Raw genomic sequence first — 18,668 nt, 5'->3', positions numbered from 1 at the left:
CCGTGAAAGCCTTCGACAACACAACTTCCCAACTGTGAGAGCTGTTCACCTGTCGAACTCTCTGCCTCGGAATGCACTGTAAGCTTCTTCCTTGGAGGCTTTTAAACAGAGGCTGGATAACCATCTGTCGGGGGTGCTTTGATTGTGCTGTCCCTGCATGGCCGCTGCTCTCTCTCTTCTAACACTTTGATTCTAGTCTACGTGTCACTCTAGAGATTCTGAAGTCTATAGTCCCCGAAGCGGCCATAGGTTTACGGGAGACGAGAAGCCCCGCCCCCTCCCAGTGCGCCTGCGCAGCGGGGCTCTTTTCCTCCTTCGTGCTTCCGCCTTGGCTGCTAGTCTTCCAGAGGAGCCTCTCTGGCGCCCGAGGTGAGACCGGGGCCCTCTGCTCTTTCGCGGTAGAATGGGACTTCTGGCCGCTGTACTCCGGGCCGTGTAGCCTGCCATGTTGGAGGGGACGTGAAGGGCTGAGGGCAGGCTGCTGCGACGGGCCCCGCCTCCACCGCCTTCAGGCCGCCGGGAGAGGCTTTCTGAAGGAGCGCCCAGCTGGCTTCAGTCTCTTCAGAGTTGACGTTCCCCGCCCGTGTTGGCTTCTCTTGCCAGATGGACCAGAAGCTGCCTGAGCTGGTGGAGGCCCTGACCACCTCAGGAGAGGCCCAGCTGGATCCCGGGAAGATGAAGGAGCTGAAGAAGATTTGCAAGTAGGGGGATTGCCGCTCTCCTCATGATCATAGCACATAACATTCTGAAGTCCAGTTTAGCATTTGATTCTGGTTTTTAATATACCTATTTATATAGATGTTTGGTTTTATAAATGTTCCCATTAGAAATAATAATAATAATAATAATAATCTTTATATAAATAAAAATGTAATGTTCGTTTGTGGGATTAACAGAACTCAAAAACCAGTGGGCCAATTAACACCAAATTTGGACAGCATACACCTAACAACCCAATGTATGTCCTTCACTCAAAAAAATGGATTCTGTCATTTGGGAGTTGTAGCATTCTGAACTCCACCAATTATGGCATTGAACCAAACGTGGCATACAGGACTCCCATGACCAACAGAAAACACTAGAAGGGTTTGGTGGGCATTGACCTTGAGTTTGGGAGTTGTAGTACACCTACATCCAGCGTACACTGTGGACTCAAACAATGATGGATCTGGACCAAACTTGGCACAAATATTCCATATGCCCAAATATAAAAACAGATGGAGTTTGGGGAAAATAGACCTTGACATTTGGGAATTGTAGTTACTGGGATTTATAGTTCACCTACAATCAAAGAGCATTCTGAACCCCACTAACGACAGAATTGGGACAAACTTCCCACACAGAACCCCCATGACCAACAGAAAATACTTAAGGCCATCCAGTCCAACTCTCTTCACCAGGGCAAGAAAATCTAATCAAAGCCCTCCTGACAAAGAGCCATCCAGCCATAGATATAGATAGATTTATATGATTCACACACACACACACAAATATAATATCATAGATTTGAAAGGGACCCCTAAAGAAGGACAGTTATATGTTGCATGTTCCAGAGTAGGCAAACCAGATACTCTCCATATCAACACTGACAAAGAAACAACAAGAAATACTGTTTACCCACAAGCATAAAGAAATTACATAGATTAGAAACCATTAATTTATTTTCCAGATCACAACACTGGGCCACAGCAACTCATGGCAAGGGACAGCTGATGATGATGATGATGATGATGATGATGATGATGATAATAATAATAATAAATCTAGTGCCTCTTCCACACAGTTGAATAAAATCCCACATTTTCTGCTTTGAACTGGAATATATGGCAGTGTGGACTCAGATAACCCTGTTCAAAGCAGATATTGTGGGATTTTCTGCCTTGATATTCTAGGATATAGGGCTATGTGAAAGGGTCCAAAAGGACCCAAAGCGGCTTCCAACATATTAAACATCATATAAAGTAGGAGAAATCGAACACATACTATATATAAAACACATAAAATGGACAATAAACATAAATAGGAGTTTTTAAAACAACATACATTAATGTGGTTTTTTTGTCAGGTTATATTGCACTTCACTCCAATCAATAAAATTAGCCATCCTGACACTTCAGTCCAGGGGACCTCCCAGACAGGCCCTCCATCTCAGGATCTGATCCCAGGTTTTCTGCTTTAAATTAGATTATATGAGTCCCCACTGTCAGATAATCTAGGATAAGTGGAAAACCTGGGATCCTGAGGGCACTTCCACACAGCCTGATATCCCAGAATATCAAGGCAGAAAATCTCACAATATCTGCTTTGAACTGGGTTATCTGAATTCACACTCAGATAATGGATTTTCTGCATTAATATAGGGCTGTCTGGAAGAGCCCTAGGTTTCTTTGCTGATGGTTCTCTGAAGCAAAGGTTTTCAGCTGTTTTTTGAAGGAGGAAAGAGAGGGTGCTGTTTTAATTTCCTTGGGGAAGGTATTCCAAAGGCTTGGGGTGGCAACGAGAAGGCCGTCTCTCTCGTCACCACCAATCGCGTTTGGGACATTGGCAGAAGCGAGAGTAGGGCCTCGCCTGACGATCTCAACAATCTTAGGGATTGGGCAGGTTGGTATGAAGACATGCGGTTGGATAAGTAAGTTGGACCTGAACCATTTAGGGCTTTAAAGGTCAAAACCAGCACCTTAAATCGGTGTTGGAAACAAATTGGCAGCCAGTGAAGGTGCTGTGGCAGAGGAGTTGTATGCTCCCTAGGTCCAGCACCTGTGAGTAGCCTGGCTGCAGCTCTTTGGACTATTTGAAGTTTCCAGGCACTCTTCAGGGGCATCTCCACATAGAGCCCATTACAGTAGTCTAGGTTGGATGTAACCAAGGCATGGACCACCATGGCCAAGTCCACATGGCTCTCCAGAGGTGGGTGTACTACAACTCTTTTTTCATTGCCCCCCAACCCCCAATTTTTCAAGTTGGTTGTAGGAGTGTGTAAGCAAAGTTTGGTCCAAGTCTATCACCAGTGGGGTTCACAGGGCTCTCTAGATGCGGGAGCCTTCCTGGAAAATGCATCCATAGATACATATTATTATTATATATACACACACACATACTGTGGGCCTAAGTGTGGTTGCTAATCCCAGCTAGGATGACTAAAACCATCACACACTTCCTTTTTTCAATTTTTATAGCTTTTATAGTAATAATAATAATAATAATAATAATAATAATAATATTGATTTTATTTCATACCCGCCTCTCCTCATGGCTTGAGGCGAGTTACAAAACAATTAAAATACATAAGCAAAGCAAAAATACTACAAATACACACACTAAAATGTACCTCTATAAAAGATACACACCAAAACATATCTATAAAATACATACTAAAACACACAAAACAGAGATCAAGCAAAGAACACTTAACATTCATGTTTAAAAACTGTCTGGGTAGGCCTGCTGGAAGAGATAGGTCTTTACGTGGTTTTTAAATTCCGACAACTTGTTTAGCTGTTGAAGTTCTTCCGGCAGGTCGTTCCACAGTCCTGGGGCGGCCAATGAAAAGGTCCTCTTGGTGATGGTTGCCAGTTGGGTTCTGGCTTGTTGGAGCAGATACCCCCCACAAGGCCAAAGTGTTTGGGGTGGATTGTATGGGAGAAGGCGGTGATCCTTTAGGTAACCTAGACCCAAACCATGTAGGGCTTTAAAGGTCAAAACCAACATCTTGTACTTTGCCCAGAAACAAATTGCCAGCCAGTGGAGTGACTTTAGGATAGGTGTGATATGTTCATTCTTAGATGTTCCTGTAACCAATCTGGCTGCTGCATTTTGAACCAGCTGGAGTTTCTGAACTTGGTACAAGGATAGATTTAGAAAGAAAGAAACACAAACTGTTATTCACATACATACACACACACACACACACACAAACCAAAAAGAGTAGAGGTTGTGGAGCTCTGGTTAGTAGATTAGAATGATATAAATATCAGCTATACCACTGAAAAAAGAGGAAGAGGATTGAGGGAGAAAACAATTTGTGTTTGTTGTTATTATTCCATCTATATCTTCGACACAAATGCTATTGTACCCCTTGTCTAAAATTTTCAATGTTCTCAATAGCAAAACAAAAATATTCTCTTGTCATTCGATGTCAAGGCTTGTAGTCATATTTCATATCTGGTACCCTTTAAATATTCTTTTTCAGTTCTTTTGATGTATTTTGTCTAATTTTAATTGTTTCCATATAATTCTATGAAATTCAATTTTCTTTGTTAATAATTTAATATTGTATACATGAGAGTTCACTATGTTTCATCATTCAGGCACTTTCTGAATGGAAAGCCAGCATCCAGATGGATCCCCTTGATCCGTGGGTCCGGTTTTAGCAGAAATTATCAATCGGAATTTGGGTCATGCTCTTAAAAGAGTTGCATGGTGGTTGTTCACTCATCTTCGCTTCCTAGGGCCTGTTGTCCACACAGCCATATAACACAGAATATCAAGTCAGAAAATTCCACAATATCAGCATTGGACTGGGTTATCTGAATCCCACACTCCCATATATTCTAGTTCAAAGCAGAAAATGTGGGATTTAATTCAGCTGTGTGGAAAGGGCCCTGGTTTGCTCTAATCCTGGGTGCATCTTCACTGTAGATTTTTTGCAGTTTGACACCATTTGAACTGCCATGGCCCAGCATTACAGGATCATGGGAGCTGTAGTTTCACAGGATCTTTAGTCTTCGCTACCAAATGGTGCTGGTGCCTCAACAAATGACAAAGCCCAGAATTCATAGCCTTGGGTGGTATCAAGGTGTAATAATTTAAATGTCTATGTAACTTGAGTTATAAGTCTCATTTTATTCAGTGAGTTTTATTCTGTGGTTAAATGTGCACAGGACTACAACCTTAAAGCTACTAAGAAATGATAGGGCCTTCTATTCAGGTGTTGTGATATGGGAACTAGCAATTGGTGTAATAAATCAGGCGAGCTATTATTTTTTTATGAAGCATTCTCTTGGGTTTTCTTTGAGATTTAATAGTTTATGCTTGTTTCTGTAATTGTCTCATTGTTTGACTTTACAGGTCTTCTGAAGAGCACATTTGCCATGTATATCACCTGCTGATGACACAGCTAAATCAAGAACATGCTCAGATACGTCTTTCGGCGTTTCAGATTGTGGACGAACTCTTCATCCGATCACATCAGTTCAGGACTTTAATTATTTCAAACTTCCAGGAGTTACTCGAGCTCACCGTGGAAACAGACTATGACCAGCCTCTCCCCCCACCAAATGACATAGCGCAAAAACTTAAAACACTTGCCATCAAGTCGGTTCAAAAGTGGCATGAGCAATATGGAGAGGCCTATAAGAAACTTTCACTGGGATACCATTTCTTAAAGCAAAACAAGAAGGTACTTTCACGCTCTAATATTCTGCTACGTTTGTCAGGTACTTTATTGAAAGCTCACTTTGTTAGAGGTAAGCATGCACACATTTACAGGTTTAAAAAGTTAAAACATTCATTATAATATCAATTTGACTGTCAGTTATTCAAAGCAATTTTGCACATGAAGTGACCACAGGTTCTAAAATGCTCTATTTCAGGGCTGTCAAACTCATTTCCATCAGGGGTCACACAAGCCTTATGGTTGCCTTCAAAGGCCATTGAGTCAATGGATGGGGAATTTGTGGATACAGAGGACTAACTATATATTTTACATACTGGTTGGTGCTCTTTAGTTTTTACCCAGTTTGGATCCCCAGATGTCACTGAACAACTCCCACGACTTTTGATTATCTGCCATGGGGACTGGGGGTAATGGGAATTGCAGCCAAATTGCACTTGTAGCTCTGTGGTTAGGGAAATATTAAATGACATTTTAAAGTCAGGCATCATATCCAGAGTACTTGTATGACAGTATTTCCTGCCCAGTTTACCATATTGTTGCACTTTCCTGCGCTCCTGTAAAAATGTATTGCACTAATTGAATCTGTACCTCAGCTATGTTTTTTTCAGCCGTATTGTTTTTATATTGCTTTCAATTGTGTTGTTATTTTTTAATCTGATGTTTTAATTGGTTAAAGTGTTTTACATGTGTGTTTTAATTGTAATCTTGGGCATGTCCCTTGTAAGCTGCCCCGAGTCCCCTAGGGGAGATGGTTGGCGGGGTATAAAAATAAAGTTGTTATTATTATTATTATTATTATTATTATTATATTACTTGTATCTAAATTCAAACTCCACTATCCTAACTAAACAGAACATACTGCAGTCTTACACATGTTACTGTATTGTAACTCCCATCAACTCTAACCACAATGTCATATGATGAGGAATATAGTTGTAGTCCAGCATCTGGAGGGCCACAAAAAGTTACAGGGCAAGACAAATTTGGCCTGTGAACTTTTAGTTTGACACATGTGCTCTATATTATTAGTTCTATGGGCAGGGAGAAATTCTTTGTGTGTAGTGGTATGTATTTCTTTTAACTGAAAGAATAAGCATTTATATATTTTCTGAAAAAGAGAATTGTGTGAATATCATGCAACTGATTGCTTAGAAATGTTCACTATTAAAATATAGTCAACAATGCCAGATTTTTTCTTTAAAACAACTGGTATTTTCCAATTTTTCTTTTAGGTGGATTTTCAAAATATAAGTGCCAGGACTTTAGCTGAGAGGAAGAGAGATGAAGAGAAACAAAAACGTTTGGATAACATTTACAAAGATAAAGCTCAGAGAGCAGAGAGTGAAATGGAAGGTGAGTGTGGTTTGATTTGAGGTATGTTAGCTCTTATTACATTTGAGAGTGTTGAATGCTGCTTTCTCTTCCAAAAATAGTGAGCTTTATTAGTGATAAATGACTATTTGTATGGTGTTGCTACCGTGTTTTCATGACTGTAGCCTCTAAGATGCTTATAGCTTGCCACAGACAGAGACAAATGAGAGACAGGAGGAAAAACAAAGATCAGGAGAGGTTAATGTGGGCAAATTTAATTAAAAAAAATAAAAACTTGCCAAGGAGATGCTATGATAGAAAAAAGAAAAAGCATCAAATATTTCAAATTGTGAATTGACCTTCTACCTTCCAATATAAGGATAAGTCCTAGATTTGTTCTGTTCGTCAAAACAAGTTCTAGCCATGCTTCTTACCTCTGTTCCATATAGAGCTGTGGCTCCCAACCTTTTCTTCTCCAGCAGTCTGGAATTTTAACTTCCATGAGCCACAGCGAACTTAGCCAACTGTTAAGAAATTTTGGAAGCTGAATGCCAATATGCCCGGAGAACCAAAGATTGGGAACCACTGATATGGAAACATGATATATAACTACAGTGGGTATGTCTAGTGGAGTGAAGTTCATTAAGTTATTGATGTCCTACTTTGGGTCATACTGATGCGATCTTTGTGCTTTCAGGAAATCAATAAGTGCCGTTAACTTTTGGATCTCTCTAAGAAAAAAAGAGGCCAAAGTAAACTGGATTTCTGAATATTTTGGAGTAATTTCTGTGTGGGAAAGAACTTAGATGACATGTTTACAGTTAAATATTACTAACATGCAAGCAATTTCTGACTGTAAGGATGAAGCCCAACTGTCATCTTTAACAGAAAACAAATTTGCCATCGGATAGTGGGGAAATTTTTATTGTCTGTGGCAATATTCTTACACTGTGCCATTCAACAGATATGTCCCAAGAAATCCACACTGTACTGACAGAAATGGAGAACTGTATTCAGCTTCTGATTCCAGATCCTTTTGACTTCATGGTGAACGGCAATGAAACAGTTGATTGGAGAACAGCCAGAATGAATAAAACTCTTTCTTCTTCTTCTTCATCTTCGGAGAAGGCAAATCAGCAGGCCTCTTTCCTTCAAGATGAGGAGCAGCCTTGTTGTAGCAAATACCTTCCGCCCATGGTTCCTGTTCCAAAAACTGATTGCAGAGACATAGATGGGAAAGTGCAGGATTGCACAGACACTAAAGACTGCCTGGAATCTGAACTGACTTCTGCAGCTGGAGGAGATAATGATCATGCAACCTTTGTTCGGAGTCATGGTCTTGGTTCTCATAAATATAGTCTTAATCTTGAAATATCTACAGGTATTTGGGTCAATTTAATGTAACACGATAGCTGGAGAACATTGCATTAAGAACATACGACATGGATTTGTAGGTTGATTGGGATGTGATCACTTTCTCTAAGCATATATTTTGAACATCTCCATATGCTGTAGCTAAAAAAATCAGTTTGCTTTTCAACTTCCCTTTGACATCTAACTTTTGAAGGAGTTGTTATGGGTTGGAAAAGGTAAAGGATTCCCCTGACATCAAGTCTAGTTGAATCTGACTTAGGGGAGATGATGCTCAACTCCATTTCTAAGCCAAAGAGTTTGCATTGTCTGTAGACACCTCCAAGGTCATGTGGCCAGCATGACTGCATGGAGTGCTGTTGCCTTCCTGCTGGAGCGGTACCTATTGATCTACTCACATTTGCATGCTTTTGAACTGCTTGGTTGGCAGGGGCTGGGCCTAAAAGAGGGAGCTCACCTTGGTCCCCAAATTCAAACTGCCAACTTTTTGGTTAGCAAGTTCAGGAGCTCATTGGTTTAACCTGCTGTGCCACCAGGAAAAGACTAGAAATCAGTTAAATACTTCAAGTACTGCTGAGGAGAAAATTGTGTGGCCTTCTTCAGTATCTGCCATAATCTCCTGAGATTTCAGAGGCTCCATAATTTACCAGATAGTTATGGTTATAGTCCCAAAGAAGTAGCCCAAATAATGGACAGGGGTTATATGGAAGGGTATTATATTCTTAAATGCATGTAAAACCAATCTTATCTAAGTAGGAGGCTATCGGAGAACTACACCAGGCTTAGGATATACATACATATACTAGAGGTACTGCACATGTGTCAAACTCCAAGCCTGTAGGCCAATTCTGGCCTACCCTGACATTTTATTTAGCCTTCCATATGGCAGCTGTTGTTCAGTAACATCTGGGGATCCAAACTGGATACAAACCAGTACCTGCCACCATGTAAAAAAATATAGTTGGCCCTCTGTATCCGTGGATTCTCCGTCCATGGATTCAACAGCCCTTTGAAGGCCACCATAAGGCTGATTCAGCTCTTGATGAAAATGTTTGACAACCGTGTTGCAATAGTTTTCATTTTATAATTTCATTTTTCTCATTAGATATGAAACTTCAGGAGAATGAAGACAATACCGCTGTAATAAACAGTGCTGCAGATTCCTGTAAGCTCATCCAAAATAAATTCTTGCCTTCTGTACAATCTTGGATTCAGGTGAGGACAATGGTTTCATATTTTGGTTTTGATTGAAATGAGTTCTATACATGTGTATACATCTTCCTTTGAGCCTGAAAGAGTGTGACTTGCCTAATGTCTCCCCATTGGTCCCTATGGCAATTCGAACTCTGATCTCTAAAGTCCTAGTCCAATGTCCAAATCACTACACCATTCTAGGTCTCAGGCAAGGCACATCTGCCTTATCAATGTCAATTTTGTGGACCATAAAGAATTCTTGATCCAAGTAAACTAGAGTTTCAGTGTGTGTGGTATGTATTAATTTTAATAGACCAGGTTTCCCAGAATCTTGGAAGAAGTTAGCAGAATAAGGCTAGCACCTTTTTTCCAGGCAGGGACCAACGTCAGGAATTAGACCTCCAGAGTGCAATGTTCCTTTTTAAATTTTTAACTTTTAATATATGTGTTGATTTTATTATTGTCTGTTTGGTAAGGCATCAAATTGTTGCCTATTGTAAGGCCGCTCTGAGTCCCCTTCAGGGTTGAGAAGGCGGGGTACAAATACAGTAAATGAATAAATAATAAATGGGTCAATCGGATTCATTGAAGGATATGTTGCCCTGAGTCCCCCTTCAGGGGTGAGAAGGGCGGGTTATAAATGCAGGAAATAATAATAATGATAATGATGATGATGATGATGATGATGATGTCAGAAATTAATTGTTCTTTGTTCAAGGACTTGAGGGGAAGCAGGAAACTGCATCTCCAGACCTCAGCCATGATATAGGTGGGAGGGAACCAGCAGAATTGGTTATGAATGTTAGTGTTAGGTGGAAATATGCCAACTTGCATAAGTATTACCTCCCCCCCCCCCCCCACCACCACCACTATTTAATACTAAGTTTACTATAATCACATTGTGTATGGTTTTATCTGACCCAACCCAGGATAAAGCATTCCTGTGATCCTGTAATATTTGCAGTACACATTCCAAGACTATGAATTACCAATGTTTCTTAGTTGAATTTCTTTTTAAAGAGCCAGTCTCTGGCTGCATCTGAGCAATCATCTGCAAACCATTTATCTTAGGAAGGAAAGAAACCTTCCTAAAATTAGTAAGAGTGAGAAGAAGGCAATGGCAGCAAAAGAAAAAGGAAACCATCCAAGCCTAACCTACTTGGAATTCAAGGGAACCGTTCAGTGTATTCCATTGTTTTTTTCTTGGATTAGCTTGTTTTGGGTATTATATCTCACTTGTGAAAAAAAAAACTTTCACAGAATGGTTGTACTGTGACACAAGAGTTTGGTGTTAAAAAGGAAAATAAAATAAAATATTAAAGCCTAGTGCAGAGGCTCCCAAATGTATTTGACCGACTACCCACTTTTCAGGAAAAAAAAATACTCAGTGAATCAGTTACCTTGAGATAACTTCTAACTTCTTTCAGCTAACAAAAAGAAAGCTACAGTGACAAAATTGCATTCTTTTATGTATCTGTATTTCTAGCTACATCCTACAACATGGAAAAAAGGTGTAAATGAGACATCTTGAAGTTTGAAATAATAAAACTATTATTACAATTATTAAAAACCAAGCATAGTAACATTTGCGTTTCACACAGAAACTTAGGATAATAAAGGATATTATTAAAATTAAAATTATGAATAACATTGAAAACAATCCCAAACAAAAAGGATAAATCTGGTGTACTGGTATCAGTTCCTTATATTTGTCAGGAACATTAATTAATTTTTAAAATACTTATTTCACATGCTGTATGGTTAACTGTCACACAGTTCAGAAACAATCTAAATTAAATCATATATGTCTCCTATTTATAATATTATATTGTAAAAAAGTAATTGCACGCACATTTTCCTGCCAATATATGCTGGACTTCCCAACAATATGTGACATGCTTGCCTACCAACACACTTGCCTGTTAAAACATGTCAGCAGACCTGAGCACTTGCATTTTGTGTGTTCATTTGGGGAAAAAGTAATCACTTATCTTGAACTTTATTTTACACAACAGATGAAACATCTAGGAATATTTTTTTCAAAATTTTATTTTTTTTCTTTGTGTTTCTACTGCCCTCTTATTTTTATTCAGTACCCCCCCCCCCTCCAGTGCACCCTTGACCACTTCCTCCACCCTGTATCCTTCCTGCACCCTTGAGGGGCAGTATCACTAATTTTGGAAAGCAGTAGTCTAATACTAACCATTTATTTATTATTTTGTATCTCGCCTTCATCTCAAAATTGGGACTCAAGCTGACTTACAGATTAAAGAACAGTACACTTACAATATAAATATATATATACAATATGTGGATCAGAGCAGATTCTTATATATAATGATTTATCAATGCATTTTAATGTAATGAAAATCTTATTACAGTTATAACTTGCTCTTTCTGCAAGTCATGGACACTAGATTGCAGATAACAGATACTTAGTGCTCAGTTCTCTTAGCATCTACTCTCTGATTATTTCCATTTAAGGGTTTTAATCCAGGAAATATGGGCAAACTTTAATTTTTAGTATTTCAAATCCCTGTCTTTTTTCTGTGGCATGCCAGTTGTTTAGGTCTTTGGATGTGTATCTGAGTAAGATAACTAATTGTCAGTTTAAACTTGCAGTTGTTTACAAGAGCTGGAATAAGTGATGACCGTCTAAGGCAAGCCATTGAACTTAAAAATAAGTTGGAGACTGCTGTGAAGAAATATAAGGAAATGAATATTAACTTTAAAGCGAGGAAGAGGAAAGTGGTGAGTTGTGCTAAATATTTCTAACATGCTGATGTACATTCAGAAGCCAATCATATTTTCTTAGGATGCCCTGCTTTGAGTATATAATTGGAAATCAGTGGGCCTCCAAAGGTATTTTAATAATAATAATAATAATAATAATAATAACTTTATTTTTATACCCCGCCAGCCATCTCCCCTAGGGGACTTGGGGCGGCTTACAAGGGACACATTTTATATGCTTTTTGCGTAATCTTGACCCTAATAATTCTTTTTGTACATTTAATAAAAGTAATATTTACAAATATTTAAATATTTATAGTAATTACTTGGATTTTATTGTTTTATGTATCTTTTTAAATTGCAAAATATGTTTTTTCTTTGTTTTTTTTTATTTGTTTGAAGCTTAGCATTAGGTAGAAATACATATGCTGGAATACAATAAATTAAACAATAAATTTGAAATGGGGTAGTAGCTAAGATGAAATGGCAGATTGCTGTAAAAAAAAACAAACCCCTAACTGTTGCTACATACATTAGATTATTTTCATTCTCAGGGATGACTAATTTATCCAGTTGCTTGTCTGTACTTCTAGGTTCTTCTGCAATAAAACAACATTTTAACAACTTGGGCTACTTACACAAAATGTAAGCATGTGAGCCTTTGGTAACAGGAGATCCAATTTAAATTTTAAGTTTACACTTTGAACAAAGTACATGGTAGTAACACTTTAAGGATGTATAGGAAATATTCAGCTGAACTTGAATTAAATTGGTCATACATATATCTCACTCATGGGGTGGCCAGTGGGACCACATATTCCAAGTGTCTGAACATTAGTTGGAATCTGTAAAAAAGGGCATAGGAGAGTAAAGCTGAAAATATGCATAGCCGCAAACCAGAAGTGCAGAGAATATACACTTAGTTGGCTGTTGGATGAAAAGTTGGACTAAATGCTAATTTTCCATTGATACTGCTGTGGCGGTGAAAGAGGTGATATGTTCTGTTCTAAAGTCTGACAATTCTGGGAGCAAAGAAATTAGTTGATGAATCCATCCCCTCCCCTTTTATATACAAACTGGTGCACTTTGCTTACGAATAAATATGTAGCATTTGTTGAATGACAAAACTATTACTTTTTGGGTTTTATTGCTTTTACCAACAAGAGCAGGTTCTGTGATGTTTTTAGTGGTACTAAATGTCTTAATTGTTGTAAAGTTTTATATTTATATGGGTGATGTTTATGAGTTATAATTAATATGTTTATTGGGATTTATTTTTCTTCTGTGTATTGTGATTTGTCTTTTGTTATTTGTTAGTTTTGATTTAACACCACAGTTTATTTTTACTATACATTTTGGGGAAAATGCTATGCATATATGAATAAGGAAAAGTAGGAAAGATGGCGTTGAGAGAGGAGAAAAGGAAGGATAGTTGGGTTGCTGTGCAGAGAGGCGAGGGTCCTGGCATGAAGGCATGGGGCTGAAAGAAGCCCTTCTTTCAGCCCCACGCCTTCCCACCAGGACCCTCCTCCGAGTATAAGCTGAGGGGGGTTTTTTCAGCCTTAAAAAGGGCTGAAAACTAGGCTTACACTCGAGTATATACAGTATATTGTTTCCTCTTGTTGTAAGCCGCCCCAAGTCCCCTTGGGGAGAGGGGGAGAGATATAAATAAAGCTTTATTATTACTATTATTAAAAGCATTGTAACCACCCAAGTTCTGCATCTTGAAAACATTACTATTTAGTCTGTAAAATAACAATGAAAACAATTGTTTGTAGTAGGTGGCTGAAAATTAGGGACCTTATGACATTTTCACTTGAAGAACTGTAAAACAAAATTCTATCTTGATAGTGTAGTTTTGGTTTTGTGAATTCTGCAACAAAAGCCACTCTGAGGTGCTAAAATATTCCATCAGCCTGTATGCGGGCTCATTGTTTAAAATGCCTGAATTAAGTCATGTCATCACTTTTACTTAGAGTGTTCATGTCACATGTTTTAAACAGGTGTGATACATTAGATCACAATAATCTGACACATTTTTTTTAAGTTAGCTTTAAGACCATCTTTGAATCTCTTTTGCTGTCCACTGACATTTTATTTTAAATTCTTGAGCTGAGGGTAAAGTAACTTTGGAAGATGGTGATAGGGCATTTGGACGATGTGGCCAGTCCAGCGAAGTTGATGGCAGAGAATCTTAGTATATGTATTAGATATAGTAAATATATTAAGATAAGTATAACCATTTGTTGGGAGCTGCAACAAGTGAAATCAGATTTGAATAGGTTTTCCATTCAACAGAATACATTTCAAAGTCCACTTCCTTTGAGAGTGGATCTTACTGAAATCAGATTTTCTTTTAGCCTGTTTAGGTTAGTGTAAATATCCCTTAAAATTCAGCGGCCAGGAGAGGGAGCACATCCTGGATATAAGATGGATTCTAGTGCCTTAGGAGTCTAAGTACTTCTCTGTTTATTGTACATCTGGGAGTGATTTTATCAGTACGTTTGGGTTTCAAGAGAACAGATCTGTCATTATTTGCAATAAAAATGCTGTCATTTCTACTCAATTAAGATTAGTTGCTCTTGACCATTATATTGCTTTATACAAAGATACGCTACAAGTAAATATTGTTGTAATTCCTGTTAGACAATCCTGGATGGTTGTGAGCCAGTTTCATTATTTTGATGCCCATGTGGCCATGCATGCCAGGCTACAATTATGATATCTCAGAGTGCTTTTTAAAGTGTCTGTGTACCTACTTGTTTGAAGCACACCTTTGGTGGCTTCTATATATGTATATTTTTGGAAAAAATATGAGACCTACCCCCCAATGATAATTGGGGTTTCTCTTGAAATGATTCTTCTTTGAATTAATCTGCTATCCTTTCATCTCTCTTATGTAGTTCTTCAGTGTATTTTTTCCATCTACTTTTTGTTTGTACTCAATCATACAATGTGTTTACCTGCTGGCACTCTTTTGCACTCTTGGTTTAAATGTATAGTAAAGCAGCAGTTGGTTTGTATTTAGCACATTATTATTTTGTCTGCCTTCTCTACAAAGATGTTGCCTTTTTCCAATTCAGAACAGTTCTATCATTTTGTCTCAAACATTGTCGCTGAGAATTGAAGCCCGCTTATATAAAAAGCTAATGTTCAGCATAAGATGCAGAGGAGAACAATGAAACAGATGAAATTAGGAAGTTTCTTAAACCATTTACATTAGCTTTGCATGTTGCCCCATCTTGTGGCAATGTTGTGTAAATGTGGATTAGGTTTTCTAGGATGTACCCTCCTTAACTCCCCTCCAGTCCTTGAATATATGAAACCTAGGTAATCAAAATTCTAGAGCCAGACTATGTAGATGATAAAATTAGGGAGTCGGGTTTTTTTTCTGAATAAAGATAGAATCCACTGAAATAGCTAATTTGTGACAGGGTGATTTGCAAAATATAAGAGGGAGAACAATAATTTCTCCTTTTTTGTTTTAAACATATAATAGTTGCTCTCTTCTGTAACTCAGTGGGCAATAAAGTGCTCCTCATTGTGCAACAGCTCACTTGTGAAAAGGAGAAAAGTGTCAAAGTGCTGATATCTAGCAACTAAGATTATTACAGAATCTTTTAAAATTCTATTCCCTCCCCCACTCCCAGGATACAATACTAACATAATGATCTCCTTATCTATAAACATTAGAGAGCACTAAGTTTGAGGTATTTGTAAGACAAAACATTCAATTAAGAAATGCTATGAATGTATATGAATATCTTGTACATTGAGAATTCCTTGTTCTGTGCCATCATTGATAACTAAAATTCAAGTATGGTAAAATTAAGACTATTTACTTTTTGGTTAATATACCATTCACTTTTATGATGTAAAAGATACAGAATACACAAAAATGTATAATTTTCCCCCACTAACATACCTTGCTGTGCTTTACTTGTGAATCGTTTGAGAATAATTTGATAGCCAATTAACGAATGCTGTGTAATTTTGCTACAAAAATTGTGCTTTCCTCAGTTTAAGATGCCTTGACTATATTTTAAGTCATGGCTGAATTCAAAACGTATTCCCATAAAGTTGCACGTATAAATTGGTTCCACTGCAGTAAATATTAATTTCTTGGCTAAAAATCCTCTCTCCTCTCGAAAAAAAAATATTTAGTTGGCTGTGAGTAGATGCACATGAAATATGGTATGATGGAATAATTTGCAAGATCTTCCAGTGAGAATATTAGCATATAAATAGCAGATGCAATGACGACCATCACAGCTGAGTACATTTAATTTTTAGTTTATAAGACAGAATGGGTTTTTAAATGCATAGTCATCAAGCCTGCTGAAAGACAAATGAAGTTTAGAGTTCACTTATCTGAGGATACCTTACATCATGTTAGAGAAAGAGAATCTGAGCCTGCCACGCAGCCGTACCTGAATGAGGGGAGGACATGATTGAGTTGGTATAATTGCACATTTGACTGCAGAATTCTAAGAAACCCAGATTTAGTGAGCAGATAGCTTCCTTGTTTGCTTTGCCTCTCCTTCAGAGCTTCCCAAATATTTCATTTTGGTGACACATTTTAGATAAGCATCATTTCGCGACATAGCAATTTGGTTTCACTTGCAAACCGGAGGCTAAACCAACCCCTTATAAGAGATTTAGTAACTTTCACAAACTGTAGTAACAAAATGTATGGGGACACAACATATATCATGAAAACCTTTCATTTATGTTTCTAAATTAAAATGATTTGTAAAATAAAAGTAGTTCAATTAGATTTCTCATTTTGTACAACTCTCTGACATACTGCAGCTGATATACTAACTCAGGAATCCCTCAAGCTTAAAGCAGAGAACCAGTTCAAGGTCCCTCAGACTGTTGGGCCAGACTGTAGTTTGACAAAACATAAATTTTTTATGCATGCTGTAAATACCTTATTTGTAATGCAAAAAAAAACCCCATGAAAGAACAATACAAATTTAAAATGAAGAACAATTTTAACCAACATAAACTTACCAGTGTTTTAGTGGGAAGTGTAAGCGTGCTTTTGTCTGATGAGAAAGTCAAGTTAATTAGGATTGTCTAAAGTTTAGGGTGAGTCTGGGTAAATGACCTTGGAGAGCCGCATCCTGCAAGTGGGCCTTATTTTGAGGACTCCTTCACTAACGTGTTATGACACACAATTTGGAAAGCCCAGCTCTACATGTTTATCATAATTGCTACTACCGTCACAACACTTCTGTTACTTGAAGATGGGCAGGCTGCTCTTTTGAGCCTTCTTTGTCTATGGATGTTTTTCCGACACTTGTGCACAACACTTGGACTTTGACTCAGGTCAGAAATACAAGCATAATGGTGGGGGTGGGGGGTAAGACAGCATCAGAGAACACACTTGGTAATGTGGTGGGAAGAGCAATGCAGTGAGTCGAAAGTGTGGCATTTACATTTTTGTAATTTTTAGGATTCCACTGATGAGAAAAACTAGAAAATAAGTGTGCTGTATTTTTAAAGCTAGCTTTTTCTACAGACATCAGTAGAAAAAGCACTTTAAACTACAATGTTGCTGTTTGAAAAGTGCTTTTGTATAATTGAAGGTGAAATATAGGTATACATATACAGAAGCAAACTTATTAACAGTTTAAGTAGTTGTCTGCTATAACTCCAAGTAACTAAAGTATTAAGAAAAGGCAGTTCAATCTATATATCACTAGCACAGTTGGTGAGGATGTGAGAGAGGGCCTTCTTGGTGGCTGCCCCTGAATTCTGGAATTCCTTCCAAGGGAGGCCAATTCCCCCTTCCTGTTGTCCTTTTGGCAGGCTATGAAACCTTTTTATTCTGGTATACTGTGTGAAGAAATCACTTCCCTGCCTATTTCAAATCTCTTGCCATTCGTTGTGGAGAGATGCAAATCCCTCCCCCCTTCCACTATGCATAATTATACAAACTTCTTACACAATTCCTTACTTTATCATGTTCAGAAGTGGGGAGAAAGAGAGGGAAATCAGAAGGAATTGTTTGACTTTGTGGCCAGCCATCCCATGTCCTTTCCCTGTCTTAAACCATTTGGAGTCAGGTTGCACCCAATCCCTGAATATGCATTCTTGGTTCCCTTTCCACTCTCTGCTAAAATAGAGTCCCACCGTAAGGGCCCTTATGTCGTGTGATAGCCTCCATGGCACTCCGTTTCCAAAGTGCATGGAAATGTAGCCCACAATGATTGGATGAGGCCCTACATCTCCACTCTGAATATGGTCATTGCATGGGGAGGAGCTGGGCGAGCCTGACTAGTGCCAACCAATCACAGAGAGACAGCTCCAAATGGCTACCATGTCAGGCAGCAAAGTGGATAAATGAGGGAAGGATGGGGCTATTGGAATCTTTTGGTCATAAAGGATATCTAGATATACATTCCCCACATTAGCAACCTGACTGTGCTTCTGTATATAGTTGCTGGGGAACATGAGGATGGGGAGGGAGGTACAATTCCACTTCTTACCTTTTGTAGACAGTGCAGAGACAGGGGCATCAACATATTGCTGGACTAAATGGATCTTTGGTCTGATTCAACATTGAGGAACTTTGAAAATAATGGTTCAAATTCAAATTAGTGGAAAATTCTCTTTCTTACACATTTCATTTCTTGTCTTACCTTTCGGTTCTGTA

At 38.3% G+C, this 18,668-nt stretch overlaps 1 protein-coding gene across 1 annotated transcript in view; it reads left to right on the top strand.

The window, feature by feature from the left end:
* Positions 1-315: 315 nt before the first annotated feature.
* The window catches only part of UVSSA (UV stimulated scaffold protein A), a 61,577-nt gene continuing 43,224 nt past the window's right edge, over positions 316-18,668 (top strand). Inside the window, exons 1-6 of the mRNA XM_060769286.2 lie at positions 316-701; positions 5,068-5,398; positions 6,628-6,748; positions 7,671-8,087; positions 9,183-9,292; positions 11,894-12,022. Coding sequence (XP_060625269.2) covers positions 604-701; positions 5,068-5,398; positions 6,628-6,748; positions 7,671-8,087; positions 9,183-9,292; positions 11,894-12,022 — 1,206 coding nt within the window. The 5' untranslated portion in view covers positions 316-603. The remainder of the gene's footprint in view (positions 702-5,067; positions 5,399-6,627; positions 6,749-7,670; positions 8,088-9,182; positions 9,293-11,893; positions 12,023-18,668) is intronic.

Source organism: Anolis sagrei, chromosome 3, assembly GCF_037176765.1.
Source record: "Anolis sagrei isolate rAnoSag1 chromosome 3, rAnoSag1.mat, whole genome shotgun sequence".
NCBI classification, from domain to species: domain Eukaryota; kingdom Metazoa; phylum Chordata; class Lepidosauria; order Squamata; family Dactyloidae; genus Anolis; species Anolis sagrei.
This window is presented reverse-complemented; position numbering and strand designations above follow the sequence as displayed.